Source organism: Triplophysa dalaica, chromosome 1 (assembly GCF_015846415.1).
Source record: "Triplophysa dalaica isolate WHDGS20190420 chromosome 1, ASM1584641v1, whole genome shotgun sequence".
Lineage (NCBI taxonomy): Eukaryota > Metazoa > Chordata > Actinopteri > Cypriniformes > Nemacheilidae > Triplophysa > Triplophysa dalaica.
Genome location: NC_079542.1, coordinates 6,296,374 through 6,316,109, shown reverse-complemented (window position 1 = coordinate 6,316,109; position 19,736 = coordinate 6,296,374). Strand labels below are relative to the sequence as shown.

At 35.3% G+C, this 19,736-nt stretch overlaps 1 protein-coding gene and 1 long non-coding RNA gene across 3 annotated transcripts in view; one reads left to right on the top strand and one right to left on the bottom strand.

The window, feature by feature from the left end:
* The window catches only part of cpne7 (copine VII), a 47,801-nt gene extending 29,923 nt beyond the window's left edge, over positions 1-17,878 (top strand). The window contains exons 12-16 of the mRNA XM_056749536.1: positions 8,051-8,105; positions 9,053-9,104; positions 11,713-11,846; positions 13,630-13,866; positions 15,124-17,878. Of these exons, the coding sequence (XP_056605514.1) occupies positions 8,051-8,105; positions 9,053-9,104; positions 11,713-11,846; positions 13,630-13,866; positions 15,124-15,264 (619 nt within the window). The 3' untranslated portion in view covers positions 15,265-17,878. The remainder of the gene's footprint in view (positions 1-8,050; positions 8,106-9,052; positions 9,105-11,712; positions 11,847-13,629; positions 13,867-15,123) is intronic.
* Positions 2,029-5,415, bottom strand: LOC130422929 (uncharacterized). Of its 2 annotated transcripts, XR_008906913.1 has the most exons (5): positions 5,257-5,415; positions 4,748-4,873; positions 4,388-4,546; positions 3,956-4,047; positions 2,029-3,067 (listed from the first exon to the last, which is right to left on the bottom strand). It is a non-coding gene; the product is annotated as an uncharacterized LOC130422929 (long non-coding RNA). The 2 variants fall into 2 exon arrangements; XR_008906912.1 differs by having other exon boundaries at positions 4,748-5,415.
* Positions 17,879-19,736: the final 1,858 nt, after the last annotated feature.

The following is a 19,736-nucleotide window of genomic DNA, read 5'->3' as shown; positions in this document are numbered from 1 at the left end:
AATTAATTACTAGTTACTCATTACATATTCAATAGTGTAATTAGATTACGGTCCAAATTAATCTGTCCAAAAAGTATTTAGTTACTCATTACTAATTACTTTCTATATCCTACATCAACCTTGATTAGTTAAGTGATTCAAGGATAGACATGAAACCGCTTATTTAATTCATTCAAATAAATAATATTATTAACTGACCAAAGTATTACAAATGTGAGAATTATACATTAAAGCCCAGATTTTAAAACTATACTTTGAATTTTGATGTCAATTATACTATTGCACACGCATATATTTCACAAAGTATTTAGTTTAATTACATCAAAAGTAACTGTTATTAAATTACAGAAAACATATGAGTAATTCCTTACTTTACTTTTTCAAGGGAAAAGAAATTAAATTACAGTAACTAATTACTTAGTAACTAGTTACACCCAACACTGCTTTCTGTAGATATGACTATTACTTAATATACTTTCCAATTTGTACTGTTTTCATTTACTTTAATCAAGATTAAAACACTTTGAATTTTGAGATTCAAAATGAGCAAAAAGAGACTGGCATAAGCACAGCAACACTGCAAAAAACGTCTTTATTCCTACAGATTTTTATCTTTTTTTTCTGAAATTTTCTGATATTATGTGCAGTTTTGTCAGTGCAGATGCTTTGTTTATAATATGACTGGCATTTTACACAGCCGATGAAGTTTTGTCACCTTTCTCAGCCATTTTTTCTTCAAAACTGAGAAAAGTAAACCTTAAAACCCATTTGACTAAAATTATTTTTTTAAACAAGTCAGTGGATATGCATAGAAAAATTGAGTCATTGTTTTCCCTGAACCATTCGGAATTAATGTAATTTACACATTCTTTCTTTGCTGGAAATTGCATTTTAGACATTTGTCTTGCTGAGGTTAATTTAACGGCTAACTTTTTATGTGTCCTATATACAGACACACACACAAACACACAACAAAATAATATTTTTCTGATTTTTTTACAACAACTGCTGATTGGAAATGATGTTGAATAAAAATACATCACAAATCTATTTTTTAGACAAGCTTGCCTTTTATTGTCGCTTTTGTCTTTTTAAGAAGACATAATTTGTGTCTTTAGAAACATAAGTCTTTAGAAAAAGTCTAAAAAATAAATGAAGAAGGCATAATGGAAGTTTTCCAAGACTTTAAGAAACATGTGAGTAACACCCTGAAAATGTTTGTTTTTAATCCATTGGGTCGAATGTGGACACTTAAGCTGGGTTTGTTCAACCTGAGATACCAGGAATTTGTACGTATTGTGGCTAATTCATATGAATTGGTATATTGTGAATCAGACAAAAACATACTTTATAGATTATAAAGCAAAAAGCAAAATTGAAGCTCCGCCACTAACCCTGCCCCTAAACCCAATGTCACCGGCGCAAAAGCAACCTTCCTGATTCATACGAATTAGGCAAAATAAATCACTTCGTTAAATAGTTAGATTGAGTTAAAAATTGAGTTGGTTTCTTCATATCTGACCCGACCAAGAGTTGAAACAACAGCATTTGCAGTGTAAAAAAAAGTATGGAAGCATATTTTATGTACTCATATAACAAAAAGAAAATGAAATGGTCAAAATCCATGATGCAAAAAAGTGTTCATGCATGTGCTCAGATTATGCATTATTTTATCCTAACGTGAAGGAAGCAGATTATTTGTAGTTCATGTGATGCTGGTGGAATTTATTTCTCTTTATATCTTTTGAGCTGAAATATACACATTACTTGAATGGATATTCATCCCAAATTTTTTCTCATAATGGTAGTGAAAATAAGAGAATATTGATTTCATTTTACCCGACTAATGCATCCTCTTCCCAAGGAGAAAAAGATCATAGAGAGAAAGGAAATTTACAAAATGGCTGTCGTCCGAAATGTATTTCACATCGGCTCATAATGGATCAGATAAAGAGTGTAACAAGGTCCACCGCCCAGATGCTCGCTAATAAGGATTCATAATAATGTGATGTCTACACTGTAAAAAATTTAAAGTTGACATAACTTAAAATTGTAAGGCAACTTGCTGCACAGCTTTTTTGAGTTTACTCAACTTTTAAACAAAGTAGTTCACTTAACTTAATTCACTGAGTAAAGTCACATGTTTACCAATTTAAAATCTTTTGTTCAGCTGATTGAGTTTTTATAGTTAAAAAAACTTACAAAATTATACAATTTCAACTTTTAATGTTATTTTCACTTGACTTAATAAAGTATGTTCAGTTGACTAAAGATGTTGATTACAAGGTTAAAAAATTAAGATACTACAGGCTTGATATTTTGGTCCAGGTTTTTATTTTAAACCAGCAGGAAATGGAAAAAACAAACAATGTTTACCACTTTAGCCATACTCCTTATCCTTAAAAAAGAGATAAAAAAAGAGTAGGGCAGAAGAATATTTTTTTTTAAAGAGTACTTTTACATTCAAAGTGTTAACATTCAACTGGTCATAAATACTTTAAATGTTCTATCTTTTAAATGTTTTACATTTTAAATTGTAAACACTGAATATGTTACAACTGAGCAGCTTTATACCATAAGTGCAAGTTAACGTTTGTGCTGTAAGTGCTGAAACAGTGGCACCAATGTTTATCACAACCTCAAGTTAACAGTTTAAACAAAAATGAGTCAAACAAAATGCAAGCAAATTGCAAAAAAAAAAAAACTATCTACTTGCATCTTAAATGTAAGATACAAACATCTCACAAATGCATCTCAAAGTAATAGCTTAGTTTTGAGGGTCTGTACCCTAGCAGAGCAATGAGTGCCCATCTCCATAAACACTTTCTCAATAATCTCAAAAGTGTATTTCAGTTGCTTTGGGTACTCAAAGTCCAAGGCAAACAGAGGGCCAAACAGGTATGCAAGTGCAGACTGCAAGTCTGGAGCATCTCTCAGTACAATACCTCCTCCAACACAACAGCAAATTTTGTGACACTGGGCAGTGTGCTGGGGGGGCATCATCTTCAATTACAATAAGGATTCCCACCTTCATCCCTCTGGTCTATCTGTCCTCTGGAGTCTTGTCCTTATAATAAAAAGAATAAATCAATATCACTTGACACCAACAAACAACAACAACAAAAATGAACTATAAAGTATCCTATAACAATGTGCTCTTAGGTATGCATCCAATTTGCAGAATCAGCAAGATGTTTATCATTTTATATAGTAAATACACAAATTACAATTGGCTCTTTTTTGATTTAGTACTAACCTGAATAAGCTATATCACAAAAAAGCAATTATAACAACTATGATGGTATATTTTCAGTCATTCAGTTTCATTGCAAAATCTACCACAAAATATAAGTGATTGGTGACTGAGGCTGTCATGTTAACTGTAATAAATTTCATACCCAATCATTGACCAAATTCATGTTTGTAGTAAGGTTCAGGCTTATGGAAGAAAGGAGGCGGAGTCGGCGTCGCTGGGAAAGCGTAAGAATTCGTTTTTATTTACTACAATACTTCCGGGTTGTAGACCCGCTCACTCAATAACACAATCTCTCTGGTTGTGACGAATCTTTCTTTTCTCTCGGACGCTCCTCGACAGCTTGTCTCTCTCGGTCCGTCGATGTGTGCTTTCCCAGCCTGGTTTCTCTCTCTCCTCTCTTCTCCTTTGTCGTGCCTTAAATGCGTCTCCTCGCCAATTACTAGAACAAGAAGCAGGTGATTTCACTCTAGCGTTGATCTGCTTACTCACCGTCATACTCCCGACACGCCCCTCTGCCGCAGACCGCGCTAGACCACGCCCCCCTTTCCACAATGTTGTATTTGCAAAAATATACTTTGAATCAAAAATGATCCAATGAATCATCAAAACAATCTGTTTTCTGTTAACACAAAAATTCACATTCCTATTAATCACTCATGGTCATGTTGTATATCTGTTGAAGTAATGAAACATACTCACCATGTTTTAAAAAGTACAGAGGAATCTTCTCGTAGAAACATGGGGAGACCTTCCAGGACGGTGTGCTTTCTGTGAGTCACAATATTTGTGGTCTAAAAAAATGGGTACAAAACAACAACAAACCAAAAAAATATGGTTATTAATTTAACTTTTTATGAGTTTGCATGTATGTTTGAAGTCATAAAGCCTCTGCTAATGAGCCAATGAATAAAATTAGATGGGTTAAATAGGAAATCAGTATTGTATGCAGTATACTAAGTTCAGAACCAAAATCAGTCTAATCAGCTAGTGAACACTTGACATACATTGTCATATGCCTTCAAAAATATCTTCCGAAAATGTTCTTTATAGAAAATAAAATAGCAAATGGCTCTGAATAATCTTTTTTTTTTAATTATCTATCTATTGGTAACTTTGACATTAACAAGTTACCTGCTGATCAAGCTTGTTGAGAAGATCTTCCATTTCTGTTCCAAATGCCCCCTTTCTTGCTCTGTATAGCTTGAGGAGTTGCGGAGTGTGCTGGTGTATTGATGCTCTGAATGTCTCGAGGAGGTCCACACTAGTGATGCGTTTGAACTCATTGCATATCTGGTGATAGAAATAAATCAGGTCTTGGTTGTAACATTGTTTAATTGGCTTCAAATGTGTTACAACAGATCAAGACACAAGTTTAAATGCATATTTGTGGATAGCAAAATACATTTGCAAATCAGTTCAAATTCATTGATTTTTGCACATGTATTTGTTAATAATATTAAATCTAAATCAACTCTATAAAATGATACTTACTTTAAATGAGACGATTGCAGTCTTGTCGACACCGTCGAGTAGTCTGCAAAACACGTGAGAGCCTAGCCAGGCTTCGAAGGACACAGGAATTTTTTTTTGCAGATGTTTATTGCCTCTGATCTCAGTCTGAAACGTAAAAATTCTAATATTAGGCCACTGTAGCGTGTGTGAATTTAAATTTAAGATAAAGAGTCGACTTTAAAATATTTCTTTATATTTGTGTACTGCAAAAATTGCCAAATTAAATAGTAAATGTGTCAGTGCAATAACGTCAAAGTTACTTTGAAATAAACAAACTTGTTCTTAACTTAACTTACCACGATTGCCTCAGGTTCTATTCTAAATTTTTAACATGCTATTTGCTGAAGTTGGGAGACTTAAAAGTTAAGCATCCTCGTGGCAAAAAAAATTATACAGTGCATAACTAGCCGTACCACGGCTCTGCGATCAAGCAGATACATGCTACTTTTACAAAATACTTCAATGCATATAGCCTACTTATTACTTACATAAAACGATGGCTTTGAGCAGAAACACGTTGGCTGTGAGTAGATCCATTAGTCTCGCACGAAGATGCTAAAATGTCTCCGTCCAGCAGTCTGAATCTGTCCGTTGGCGCGCGCTTCATTACACATGCGCCAACCTCGTGATCGTTACAATGCGCATGCTCCAACCTCCAACCCAACTTCTTTGGTTGTTAACTTGCATTTATTAATCGTATTTACAAGTAATAATAGGTTAGTCCAACGGTTGTTGAACCAACTTCTTTTCACTGGTTAAGCCAACTTTTTTGCATTTATTTGTCCAGTTAACTAAAAGATAATCATTAGTCTAACTTTTTGTGAGTTGAATTTTTACAGTGTACAAACCATTAATGGTGTGCAAAAACCAGCATCACCATTTCACATTTAAACTCATATAATATACAAATCCTAACACGGTAGACTGCATTCTGGTGCATATATTTTTGCAATTATTCTTAATCTGGAATCAGACCAAACGTGATTTTGGCAAGCTCATTTTAACTCATTTCACTATTCCTGCTCCACAGCTCCCTGCGTGCGGCCTCTCTATCCTTTAAGCTTTTACCAAAAAGCAGGATTAGTCCATTTACAGAAGTTTGTCTTTGCCTCTCCTATGAGACTCTGGGGAGTGTTGGGGGCCTTTTCTGATGTGATGCCCCAAGAGGAGCCCTGAAAGCCTTCCCTAAGGAAAGTTAAAAGGCCACTTTCTCTTAACCAACATATAAAGCTCTTGTTTTCATAATTGTTGAGAGTTCAGAGCCATTTTGTGGCTGTGGTGATGGATGATCTTCGATATATGACATGAAGTGCCTGGAAGTTTAGCGATTTGATTCGTTTCCAATTACGATGTATGTTTTATGTGATTGTTCAAAAATCTTTCATTTTGTCAACCAAAAAAAATCAGTTTGACAGTCAATAGACTAAGGATACACAAGCTATGACAATCCAGGTTGTTTATTTAGACAAAACATTTTCAGGGAATGGAAGATCACTGAAGAATATGAATGCAACCCTAGTGACCTAATTTCACCGAGGGGTATGAGTAAGCTGCAGGCTTTTGGCAAGCTGAGAAGGCATTATTTTTTACTCATTTGCATAGCAGTTGGCACTGTGGGAAGAAATCACAGTTGTCGGAACAGCTTGCCTATCGATCATGGATGTGCGAATGTTTAGCATGTTGGGCATCACCGTATCATGCACATAAATCATGCTGATGGATTCAGCACATCATACCACTTATTGGGAATATTGGTACGTGGCAGTACGGGGTAAGGGCCATAGAGTGAATGTTATTAGGGGTGTAAACTGGCAAAACATATGCGTAGTGATATTAAGAATGTAGAGTTAAATAACATGAGAGTATGGGAGATAAAGACTGGTGGCTCTTTTTGTCTGGACCGTAGTAATCTTTCCTATATTCCCAATGGTAAACAGCTTCTGTTTACATTAGCTATGATTTAATTATGGAAATTACATTGCGCTTTAATTATTATAATTATTAATTATCTTGAAGGGATAGCTCACCAAAAATTGACAATGATGTCATCATTTGCTCACCCTACTATCATTTCAAAGCTGTATGACTTTCTTTCTTTTGCAGAACACAAAAGAAGATATTTAGAAGAATGTTGATAACCAAACAATGGTGGTACCCATTGACTTCTACTGTATGGACACAAAACCAATGAAAGGGTACCGGCATTTTTCGGTTACCAACATTTGAATGTTTAGGTGAACTATCCCTTCAAAATCTGTCCGTATATGATGTCTTCAGACTGCTTATGTGAGGAGAACATAAAAAAAATCTTTGAATAGATAGGACGAGATCTTTCATGAACTTTGATTACTACTTGTTTTGTTATTTAGTTATTTTACTTTATTATTATTTTATTTTAATTAATTTTTTCTTTATCTTTCTTCTATATGTTCAGATGACTTCAAATGTATTTTTGGTATATTTTATGTAGTGTATGCAAAGTTGTACTTCATTGTTGGTATCTCTGAATTGGTTAAATAATAAATAAAAAAGGGAAAAAAACTCATCATCATACAGAACTACTAAAATACTATCAGAACAAACTGAGCAGAATGTTCTCATCGGACAGATCAGACTGATACTCCACATAGCAGTCTATTCAAAGTGGATCATTTGTTTAAAAAGTTTCATGTTTTGGAGAGACACAGAAGCATTAAGCATTTCTTGTGGTTGCGCCATAAACACGATGCCTTTCAAGATTTTTGCCTATGGTTATTATGTTATATCTTATGTTTAGCTCTCTGTGGTTTTGACCTCACCGTGCCCATCCTCTTTCTGTCCCACGGCTATGAGATGTGTTCCCTGCCGTGTGGATCTGCTCTCCAGCTGTGGCTGTGCATTCCCTGCTCACTCTGAAGTTTTTTTTAATCCCATCACCCTCTCTGCTCCCCCACACATATGTTCTTATACGCACCTTTGCTCCCAACAGTATGCCTAGCTCTCCCTGGTACCCAATAATATGAGCATTTATTAATCTTTTTCATGAAAGTTAATGCAAACATGAACAATAAATATTAGCAATTTAAATATTTAAAGTTTAGTAGCTAAGGTTCCTCATGAAATAAACCGTTTAGTTTGTTTTACTTTTATGTATACATTAAATGTACATTATATTTTACATTTCTGCATTCAACACACTTTTTTTCAAACATTCTTAAAGACTTTTATAGCTATACATATTAACCGTATTTGTCAGATAGTTTGTTAGCTTTTCTATTAATAAATGTGTTTGTTTGATCGCAGTGACAAACGCTTCTCTGCTTTGGGCTTTGGGGCAAGAATTCCACCAAATTATGAGGTAAGAGACTATGCTTTTGAAACGTTCATGTACGGTTTAGTTAATGTTGTCCAGTGCCCTAAAAAGTGTTCATCTTCAGACCTTAGAATCTATACTTTCATGTATGTCGCTGCTGTCCTTCTGAAACCTTGTTAAATCTATATTTTGTGATTTTGTTTGTTGCCATGTATCATTATTATTAATCAACCTATTTTTGTTACTGGGTATTACAAATATCTAACCATTATTAAGTATTAAATTGTGCTAAACTGCATTTAATCATTTAAAAAGTAGTAGTATTTTCAATTGACTGAAAAACTGAATTTGGACATCTGAGGTTTCAGAAAGACAGTGACGATATGTCCTCATTGTGTGAAAATAAAAGATACAATTGCTATACAATTGTTAAATGTGGACTTTTCCTTGACTTGTAATGATTATCAAACCACAACCTATGTTTCATTTCGCTCCTATTCTCACACATGCAAACTCAAAACACAGCCTCTCTTCCTTTAGATACAAACCCTTGCAGAGAAAAAATTCTCGGGGATTTTAAATGACAGGCTGCAGTCTGTGTTTACAGCAAACTCCGGGATTTCATTTTGTGGGTGTGTTTGTTTAGGCTCTGCAGTAGCTAAGCTCTTTTTCGAGGAAATGTAAAAATACAATTTCAAAAAAGAAAAGTATTCAAATACTCTTTGTTAACTGCAGAAAATCAATTGCAATAAAATTTAGGCAGGAGCCAACGTGGTTGTTGCCTCCACTGGGGAAACTGTGGGGAAGATATTATTCTGGATCATGCATAATGTTGCTGGCAAATATCCCTGACACACACTCTGCATGATTTATTGTCATCTTTTATCAGCGGGGTTTGAGACTTTGAAATATGTTTTGTTAAACAAGAACTCTATTAGGGTATGTTAAACAGGTTGAAATGTCTAAACTCTAAATGTATTTTGTCCCCACAGGTGTCACATGATTTTGCCATCAATTTTAACCCAGAGGATGATGAATGTGAAGGTAAGAACATTGGGAAAATAAATATGGGGAAATAAGGGGAACCGTGCCCTTCTGGAATATCAAACTGAAGCTGGTTTTGGAATCATTGAGTAATTTTCCAGTCTTGAACCAGTCATTTCATTAAATTTTTTATACATTTAAATATCTTATATAATAAACGAGGAGTTTGCTTCCAAATTGAGAACTCAGTTTTAAAAGATTTAAAAAAATTGTGCTTAAGAGAAAAACAGGAAAGCTGTTTTTAAAAACAACTTTTTTGTGGCTCAGTGGTTAGAGCATTGCACTAGCAATGCCAAGGTCATGGGTTCGATCCCAGGGGATTGCACATAGTCAGAAACAAATGTATTATGCAATGTAAGTCGGTTTTGATAAAAGCATCTGCCAAACGTAAATGTGTTTTTTATTGTGCATTCCAATTAATATCAATCAAACTGCAGTTGGTTTGTTTTGATTCAGGCTAAATAAACACAACACAAACATAATAAAAAGCATATTTATCTGATATTTATTTATAGTTATCTAATTTTTTAACCAAACTCTCTAAATATTAAAGCTTGTGATGTCATATATGGGGAATTAAACAACTTTATGGCTATATGGCAACATGATCTCATGAGAATTTGTTTGTATTTTGCGTAAAATATTGTTCTAGAAAACAAACATTTTTTCACCAATATCCAAAATACTGACTTAATTACAGCATTTAAACACACAACATTGACGTATTGATGACACATAAAACATTAATTATTTACATATGAACAACTTTACAGACTTAGAAATGAATCCTGTTGATATCTTAATCATGACATTTTATTATATTGTATTTTTTTGGCATATCAATGGCATCATGTTTTCAATTGTATTTTTTAAAGTTTACTCGTTTACTTAATATGAAATGACATTTGGTTCTATGTTATTAATGTTGCCAATTCGATGAGAATAAGCAAGACTTAAACTCTTAAAATGAAAACATTTCTGCAATCATTTAACAATTACCTATCATGTAATATTTGATTTGTTTGCTGTGGGACACAAAGATGTTTTCTCTGACATGCTGTGACTGATAGTATAACCAAAAAATATACAGAAAAAACAAAAAAAGTACAAAAGGAATCAATCAGATGTAACCCAAATCTTCAGAATCTGTAAGACTGCAAAGAACAAACCAAATCCAAAGCTTTATTCTGAGATCTTCATCTCCGTCCTGAGCAGCCACTGTTAGCTACAATACTGGTGCTGATGCGCTCCTTAATGCAAATTCAAAGTTACCGTCGGTGCCGTCAAGAAGCTTTTAGACAGGTTTTAAGACAGGAAATTCAAGCGTCCATTGGCTGTCGCCTGCTAAGTCACAGATTGCAACATGCCGTGTGTCTCATGAAGTGTCTTTGAATGAATAAAATGTTCGCTTTCACAGAGTGGATCAGGATAATAGAGGATATGCACGTGACGTCACTTTCCAAAGTGAAGTCCGTGTGAACACGTCAAAACGCGGTCCCTTGAGTTGCAAAACGCTCCGCAAAATGGGTGTTTACAATATGAGGAAATGCAATTCCGCGCAACATATCAGTGTCCAAGGACACCTGGTATCTTTGTATGTCGTTAGGATCACCGTTGAGTCTGATTGCTTTTAATTTCAGCAAATAGTTGAGTGTTTAAGTCCATGTTCCTCTGTTTCTCCTATTGAAAACAGCCCTTTCACCAGGGAACGTGTCCTGGCCATCAAGGGACGTGTCCCGGTGTGTTCACGCGGGAAAGTGACATCAATGCATACCCTCTATAATCTGGATAATATTTTCAGCGCCAAACATCTTAAATTATGCACTGTTCTGCACACAAATCTGTTATAGGATATTTTTAAGAAAAAGTTATGGTTAGGTTTAGAAGTTGGAGTAGGATTTGCGAATATAGAATATATTTTTGCAATGCTAAATTTGTTACTAAAATGGTAATTTGCCTGCTAATTTTGGTCTGTTACATTTATATCTTTTTTTATATTCGCCATCAAAAATGTTTAGGGCCAGGTTAACGGGTCTAAAAATATAAATCGCGTATTGATACAATTTAAAAAATGCACTGATAAGCTTAGATTTATTCTTGTTTTTTAAGCTAAAAATACATAACAATTTTTACGTCTTATACGTTACGTCCATATTTAACGTTTAAGCATCAATAAGAAACTACAAAAAAGTATATTTTTGCTTGAAAACGTGCAAATACCCACATAATAATAATGAGACAAAAAGAGATGTGTTGTGTTCATTTCGATACAAAGTAACCCATATAATTAGTTAGTTACATCCAGCTCACAAGTCATTGGAAACGACATTTCTCCAGCATAAGAATCAGCACATTTTTGCAATGACGCTTTTGAAGATCTCATCATACTTAGGACTCCGAGTGAACGTATATGAGCTGCGGAAAATCTCAGGCTTGCTTCAATCGTGCAATTTCTGCATGCGACGAGGAGTTCTACATCAGACTCTTCACAAGCTAGATCCTAAAATCCACCGCTTTCACTGCCAATCCTCCTGCACTACTTTCAGAAAGAGATAGAAGCAAGCTTCCAGAGCTGAACTGATAGCTGTGTCCCCTCTTCTCTGATCAGAGATCCAGGGGGTCGTGGAAGCTTATCAAAACTGCCTCCCCAAGATCCAGCTGTATGGTCCGACTAACGTTGCTCCCATCATCACCAGAATAGCCAAACAGGCGGCTGGGAAAGAACCCATCAAAGACGCTTCTGTGAGTATCTTCAAAGTTTCTGATTAAGGCACAGTACTCAGGGGAAATTGCAGCCAATGTTTGTTTATTCATTGCACCCAATGTTGTTTATTTGCATGTTTTCTCATTATTTTAAAACTAACTTCACTTACGGAGGTAACAAATAGGGTAATAGCATACTTACAAACTTGCACTGGTGGATTCTTTCTTTCAGGATTTTCTGTTAACTTAACAGAGTATTGTTTTACAAAAGACAATATCATTAAGATAATAACTAATTCCGTAGAGAATAGAATAGAATTATAATAATCACAAGAATGATAAAATCACATCAGTGATAATTATAAAATTGCAAAAAAATAGCAGACCTTATGAATAAATAAAAAATAATACAGCTCAAATAATGTTTGGTTTGACTGCTGTAGTAATATTTCAACGTTGAGCAACGTCTTTCATTACCCATTTGAAAAGAAAAAAACATTTAAGAGCTATCGGCCCAATTTCATAAGCTATTGATATAAATATAATTTTGATATAAAATTAACTCTTTGTGTTCAACTGAGATCTGGTATATTATGTGTTTAAATGATGACAGATTTTTAATATTTGGGTGAACTATTTAATTTTTCTGCGGATTATCTTGAGGGTTATTTTGGTAATTAAAATTGCTGCAATCAATTCAGAATCCCATTAAGACACTTAACATAACAATTGATTTAGCCTTAAGCTTTTTTTGAAGCCAATTATCTACGTGTTGCTCTGTTTCATTGCCGTGTCCAACCACTATGACCTTGCCATGATCTTCATTTATTATTTATTCTTAGACCACCCCTTCCCCAAAAGATCAGTTTTCAGTAAATGAGCTCGGACAGATCAATGCTCAGAAACCAGGACATACATCCAAACACTAGACTTTGCATGTTGGTCTGACCCCTGGGAAAATATTGCTACTTTTAACCCGATGACCAAATTATATTCAGTACATTAATTTCAAAGTAGGTAGGAATTTATAAACATTTACATTTCATTCATTTGGTAGATTTTTCCGTTTACTGAGTTTCCAAAATACTTCCTCCATTCGTTGTTTTCTAAACCCATGACCTTGGCCTAGCACTGTTCTCCACTATTTATGCTACAGACATGCTTGTCACAGTGTATGGGGTCTAATTTACGTTTATATTTAGTCATTTAGCAGACGCTTTTATCCAAAGTGACTTACAAAGAGTTTAGGGAGCAATAATCGATATGTCATACAGAAGCAATAAAACAATAGTTGCCAAAACAAAGTTACTGGTTTCAACAAAGCTAGATCACTACCTGTTGAGAGAAAGAGAGGGTTTTCACAGAAGAGATGAGTTTTAAGTTGTTTTTTTAGGGTGTTAGAGATGTGGTTGACTGGACTGCCTTATGGGAAGGCAATCCCAGACTTAGCTGGTTTGCTGAACGCAGGGATCTTGATGGGGAGTAGGTGTGTATGAGGGTGTGAAAGTATGCCGGTTCGTATCCAGTGATAGCCTGTAGGCAAGAATTGGTGATTTTAATCTAATACCGGCTTCAACCAGTAGTCAGTGGAGAGAGCTGAAAAGGGGTGTAACATGAGCCCTTTTAGGCTGTTGGAAGACGAGACGTGCTGCTTCATTCTGAACCAGCTGGAGCGGTTTGATAGCCTTTGCAGGAAGACCAGCAAGGAGAGCATTGCAGTAGTCCAAACTTGAGATCACCAGGGCCTGGACAAGGAGTTGTGCCGCATGCTCAGTGAGATAATAAAGCACCATTCCTAAATAACAACTCTCTTCTCTGCCAGCGTTATCACATCCTGCTGATCCTCACAGATGGGGTGGTAACAGATATGGCCGACACACGGGAGGCCATTGTACGCGCGTCCTACCAACCCATGTCTATCATCATAGTGGGCGTGGGAAATGCAGACTTTACAGACATGCAGATTCTTGATGGGGATGATGGAGTCCTACGTTCACCTAAAGGAGAACCTGTCTTGAGAGACATTGTGCAGTTTGTGCCATTCAGAGACTTTAAAACGGTCAGTTGAACCTTTTATTAACTGATGTGATTGTGAAATCGTCTTGTATTTATTGATATAAATTTGACAATCTAGTTAGTAAAATTCAATTCATATTATTAAATAATATTCAAATGGCCATTTGCATTTTGCAGAGGCTTTTATCCAAAGTGAGGAAGGAATGAAGCGATAGAAACATTATGAATAACAAGACAGATATGAACATTAATCCAGATTATTGAATACATTCAAATATTTATTTTTAGTAAATACCTAATGCATTAACTAAATAACCTGCTCTTGACATTTAATAATAAGGGACCATTCCAAATTTTAATTTAATCAGCATTTCTGGATGTATTGTGGTCATTCCATTGTATGTTGAATTTCAACAAAGCAATTTCATCGAGCAATATGAAAAATCACAGCCTGACGCCGCCACACTTGAAAATTTGAAACACAGGATCTTTTTTGTTATTTTGACCCGTTCCACTATTTTTCATTTTCTGCACATAAATGCAAATAGAAACAATATTTTTATGTGACATTTGGGAGACTGTCAGGAGTTCACAGAATTAAACAAAAATTATAATTTTACCTGAACACATACATATAAATAGTAAAGTTAGATTTTTTTAACAGTTTTGAAATGGTCTCTTAATTTTAATATAAAAATATATTAGGGTATGCAACATTATTACAGCAAGTTAATTGCTCAAGGCGTCATTACACTCACAACACGTGGGTATACTATTGACAAGATGACTCGAGAGTACAGACATACACCTGTTGTGTTGTATTTATCTTCTTATTTTCTCATTTTAATTTTTTTCTAAAGGTATTCTTAAAGCCAGGGTAATAAATAAACTTGGTAAAAATGCTATTATTATTATCTTTCCTTCACAAATTTGTAAGACTTTTCTTGTCTTTAAATTTTTTAAATATTTTCAAATACTCCTGGATGCCTAAATTACATTTTGCTTTAGTGAATCAGGCAGGCAGGCACATGCACAGTTCTTCCACCACTGATTTGCACAACAGAAAAAAACTTTAATTTTAGAGAAGCAAGGATTAAAAATGTGTATATGCTTAAATTGTTATTTTCTTCCCCATTAAATACTCAACAGAACGCTTCATGGCTCTCATCCAAACAATTTAAATCACAAATTGTTCTTTCCTCATTCCTTCACAAAGCAATTTGCCATGGATTTTGATTATTTGCTTTTGTACACCATTGTATGTGTTTCTCCCGACCTAAGTGCGTATCTCTTTTTGCAGGCTTCACCGGCAGCTCTGGCGAAGTGCGTCCTAGCAGAGGTACCTAAACAGGTAGTGGAGTACTTCAGTCACAAGGCAATACCGCCTATCAACCCAGTTCTGCATTCCGCTCCCAACTCCATCGCCAACACACCCGAATAACACTTCAACTGCCCTGCCCTGTGTACTTTTACAGTACTGCAAACGGGAAACTGGGATAGGGCTACTCAACCACCACAGTACAGTTCACAGTAGTATTACATTTTCATCATACTGGTGTTCATACAGACTGGTATTTTTTTTAAATCTCTGAGCCCTTGACAACGACAGCTCACCCAGCATGCAAACCTGGTGGCCTTGTACATCTCCTCGTGTGAGGCACTTTGAAGAGCCAGACAATACATGAAATTCTCATCAGCACCACGGGCCCTCTGATCCCGCTGGCTCTTTACAGATGCACAGTGTTCTTCAGAGCACTTTGGGATTTTGCTCTGCGATTGTACTGTTTTCATTTCTGGACCCCTGGAGGACTGGAACTGAAAAGTTCAAAAATATACAATGTATGAAAATTCTGTTATAATAGCATGTATTAAGACTGGGTTTGGCTTTAGCTGTGCTGGTCGGATATGCATGTCACGGCTAAAATCACCGTCTTAATATATAGATATGTGGTGGGGAATCATATAAATATGCGATATGAATATTCAAGCTTCATGTAGGATCTCCCCAACGTTCTTCTCTAACCTCACATCAATCGAATGCTTAAACAGAGTCTGATTGGGTAGCTTTATTTTTGGGGGAACGCACTTCACCTTTAAATGTGTTATGCAAAACATACAGTAGACAAAGCTGCCGTTTGTATTATATTAGAATCAGATATTTGCATTTACATCTGTTTAGTAACACATGACATTAAAGTGCAAATGGCATGAAGAAATTCATTATTAATACATTGTGATATACAGTATGTGATACATGATACATATTGTGTCAGACAATACAGTGACTGAGAACAATATAGCCGTGTCATATACTGTACAGTACATGTGATTATTTCATTCTGTGTGCATGATCACAAACACTGAATACAAATTTGAACAAAAAATGGATGCCTATATTTACACATTACACCTCCAATATATTGGATAAACAGCGATAACAAGACAAAACAAAAATATAACTTTCCAATAACCATGTGCACATTTTTCTTGTTCAATTTGGTGGAATAACCAAAAATAACTCATAAATTGAAAGTTGCATTGCAGAAACAAACTCTAGGATATCAAGCATTACTTATCTATTGTACTTTTTTCAAGTAGTCGCTTGAAACATAAAAACTGTGACAGTGGAAAGTATACTCTAAAATATGTTGGGTTATTTGAAACCATTGTTGGGTTAAAAAATGGACAAACCGGACAGTTGTGTTAAATTAACCCCTAAAATGGTTATATTTGACCCAACAATGGGTTAAAACCATCAAGCATTTTGGGTTGAAACAACCCAGCATAGGTTAATTTATAACCCAACAGTTCGGATTTCCATTTTTTACCAAATGCTGGGTGGAAACAACAGTGTTGCAGTGTTACGAAAAGCATGCTGGGAACTGAAAATCCCCCTCAATCTGTCGTGTTGGAATAACTTGTTTATATTAAGTAAACTCAACAATAGGTCCAATATTATAGGGTTTTGCGTTATAGTCAACAATGTTAAGTTGACCAGTCAAACACTTCTTAAGTAAAGCCGACAGTACCACATTTTTGTATAAATAATATAGTTATATTTACATTAATGTAGTTACTTGCATTCTTTATGTACTGTGAACAAGGATGGGACAGCGACAGTTCATTTTTTTTTGTGTACTTTCGAGCGTACAATTATCTTGACTTTCACATCATTGCACAGCTTTAAAGTGAAAAGAGTCACATGCATGGTAGCGTGTCCATTGATGTGCTTAGTATATATATCCAAGCGCATGAATGGCCCTGAACTCTTGCTCAACCTCTCCACCAACAGTATTTTGCAGTGTATACATGCCTGTATTGCATGAATGCTTATCATTTAATTATGTAAATGAGGATTGCCAGGTTTTGATTCTAACATGCTGTTGGTTTCTCTCTTAAAACTGTAAATCTAATTTACAGAATTTTATCTGTAATCTAATTTCTAATTTTTTTTGCAAAGCGCAGTGCTCCTGTATATTGCATTTTTGTTTATTTATTGCTTTCCTGCTTGCATATTTTTTATTCGATTCCAAATTCACTACATTGCATGTTTGGTGTATCCTGAGGTGAGTGCTGAAATTGTTCTCTCTTGTCATGCACACAAGCAGAAGAGCGTGTTTGGAGATCGTGGGTCATCAACGCCATTGTATTTCACAGACTAAGGTCATTGCCAATTTTTATGGTTGAACAGAATCTTTTGATATTCAGACACCCGAGTCATTAGGGTACATCAAATCTGCTTAAAGACTTTGTGGAAGATGTCTGCTGCAGGCTGAGACATTATATCAAAGAAAAGCTATACAGATTAATTTCTCCAGAAAAATTATTGCCTAAGGCACTGTACTGTAAGACGCAGGAGTAATCCTTTCAGCATTTATCCTTGTTTTGTCTCACTTATGTTTAAGCATTGTGTTTTGATTTGAATCCCTTTGGGAAGCTGTGATTTACTGCATGCACTCCTCTGTGTTAAAATACCTGTCTGATTTTCTTCAATGTTTTGTTGGAAGCGAGTCTGCCGTTGCACCAGCCCGTTTCCTGTAGTCTAGACTCGTAATTCTGCATCAACACTAATAAATCTTTTAATAATTGAACTGAATGGTAGTGTATGTCATGTGCATTAACAGTCCTATGTTTGGATACAGACACTTATTCAGCATTGGGATTTTCCACATTTTAAGATAATTTGTAAAATCAACAAAAGTATGATAACATAAAGGAGTTATGTGTAAATGATTGTGATTTATTTGCAAGTAGCAGCCTGTAAAGGCACAAGGATTAATAAGGTCCTGTCATTTGTAATAAATATAAAACATTTTACTTTCATGGGATTCATTTTATCAGCTTAAGGGCCGAGGTAAAATCCTCAACCTTGCCTCAAAGTTCACGTTTTGTGTACTGTACGTGTTGCCTCTTTTCAAACTTCAGCTTTGAAAAAAAAAAAGTTATGTTCTATTTGAAGTTTTTGCCTATTTTATGGTTTCTCATTTCATAGTCAGATGAACTAAGTACCATTTTCAAGCAAACGGAATCATCTTCCAATTTCATTCTGTAGCCTTCACACCTTGATATATCTTCCCTTGAGCCTTAATCTGCTTGACCAAAGCAATACATAAATCCAGGGTTTTTGTCTGATTTAACATGGATTGGGACACTTTAAAATGAGTCACACTTTAAAGATATAGACTAAAATCCGTAATATGGCAAATATTTGCTGACTGCGACTCATCAAATATTTGTTTTGTTTAAAACTAAACAAGAGCACAGGATCTTACAAAAATGATGAGGGTAGTTCCGGTGAAAGAGGCGATTTATACAACACAGTTTTCAACTGAAAACTTTTTAATGCGTTTTAACAGTTCGTTCAGACGGAAACAGCATTTTGGGGACTGATATCACAAACTTTTGAAAACTTTTTGAAACACTGCTGTTTTCATGTAAACTGCAAGACAGAATTTCTGAAAACGATGACGTCATGCGGATGCATACTATGAGTGCAGTCGCACGAGCATAGCCAAAACAATATGACGACTTCCACTACTGTGAGCTCACTGCTTGGATATGTTTTAACGTTTCCCCAGCAAAATGTGAATTTGCTGCAACAATAAGACCAGCGGTGACAAACTATTATGCATATACGTCGACCAACGGTGTTAAAAAGTACTTTTGGCTTATAACTGTGCATGTGTATGTGCCAACGCACGTCCTGTTTCTTTACACAAAAACATCCCTGTCCACTGGCCTGGCGTGCATAAAACAGTGTTTTTATCCGTTTTCCTGGATCCGTGCAAATGCTGACCGTTTTAATAAGGCTGTCATGTGTACGTGAAACTTTTCAATAACGCAAAGGAAAACATATCAGTTTTTCATCGTGTAAACGTGGCCCGAAACCAGCCTCAAAGTTTTCGTCTCCGTCTTTCTAAGTTAACGTTACCTGAAACCCACATGAAAACACAGGCGAGGCAAATAAGTTTCTAAACTTCAATGTAAAATTGTATGCTTCTCCACTCAGTTGTCATTCCTGAGTTGTCGACGTCTCCACTCAATTGTCATTCCACACAAATATTTTAGACTGCTTGTCTCTCTTGAACTATTTTAATTTAATGTGTGTTAAAAGGTCATGTGATGCATCTAAACGTTTTTAAAGCTTTTAGGATCTAAAAATTTAAGCGTTAAAAGACAGTTTACACCAAAGACAGCAAATAAAGCTTAGCTCTTTCATTTGTGTGATGTAATAGCAGAGTGAGATCTCAGCTTCAGAAGGCCAACAGTAGGTATCATCACAAAATATGTCTCAAGTCTTGGTGTATATTAAATGTGTCGCTGCATATTTACTTTTCATTGCATGAATGATTGTTGTTGCCATGGAGATAGTGCTGGATGGTTAATATGCATCCTTAAGGAAGTGTACAGCGA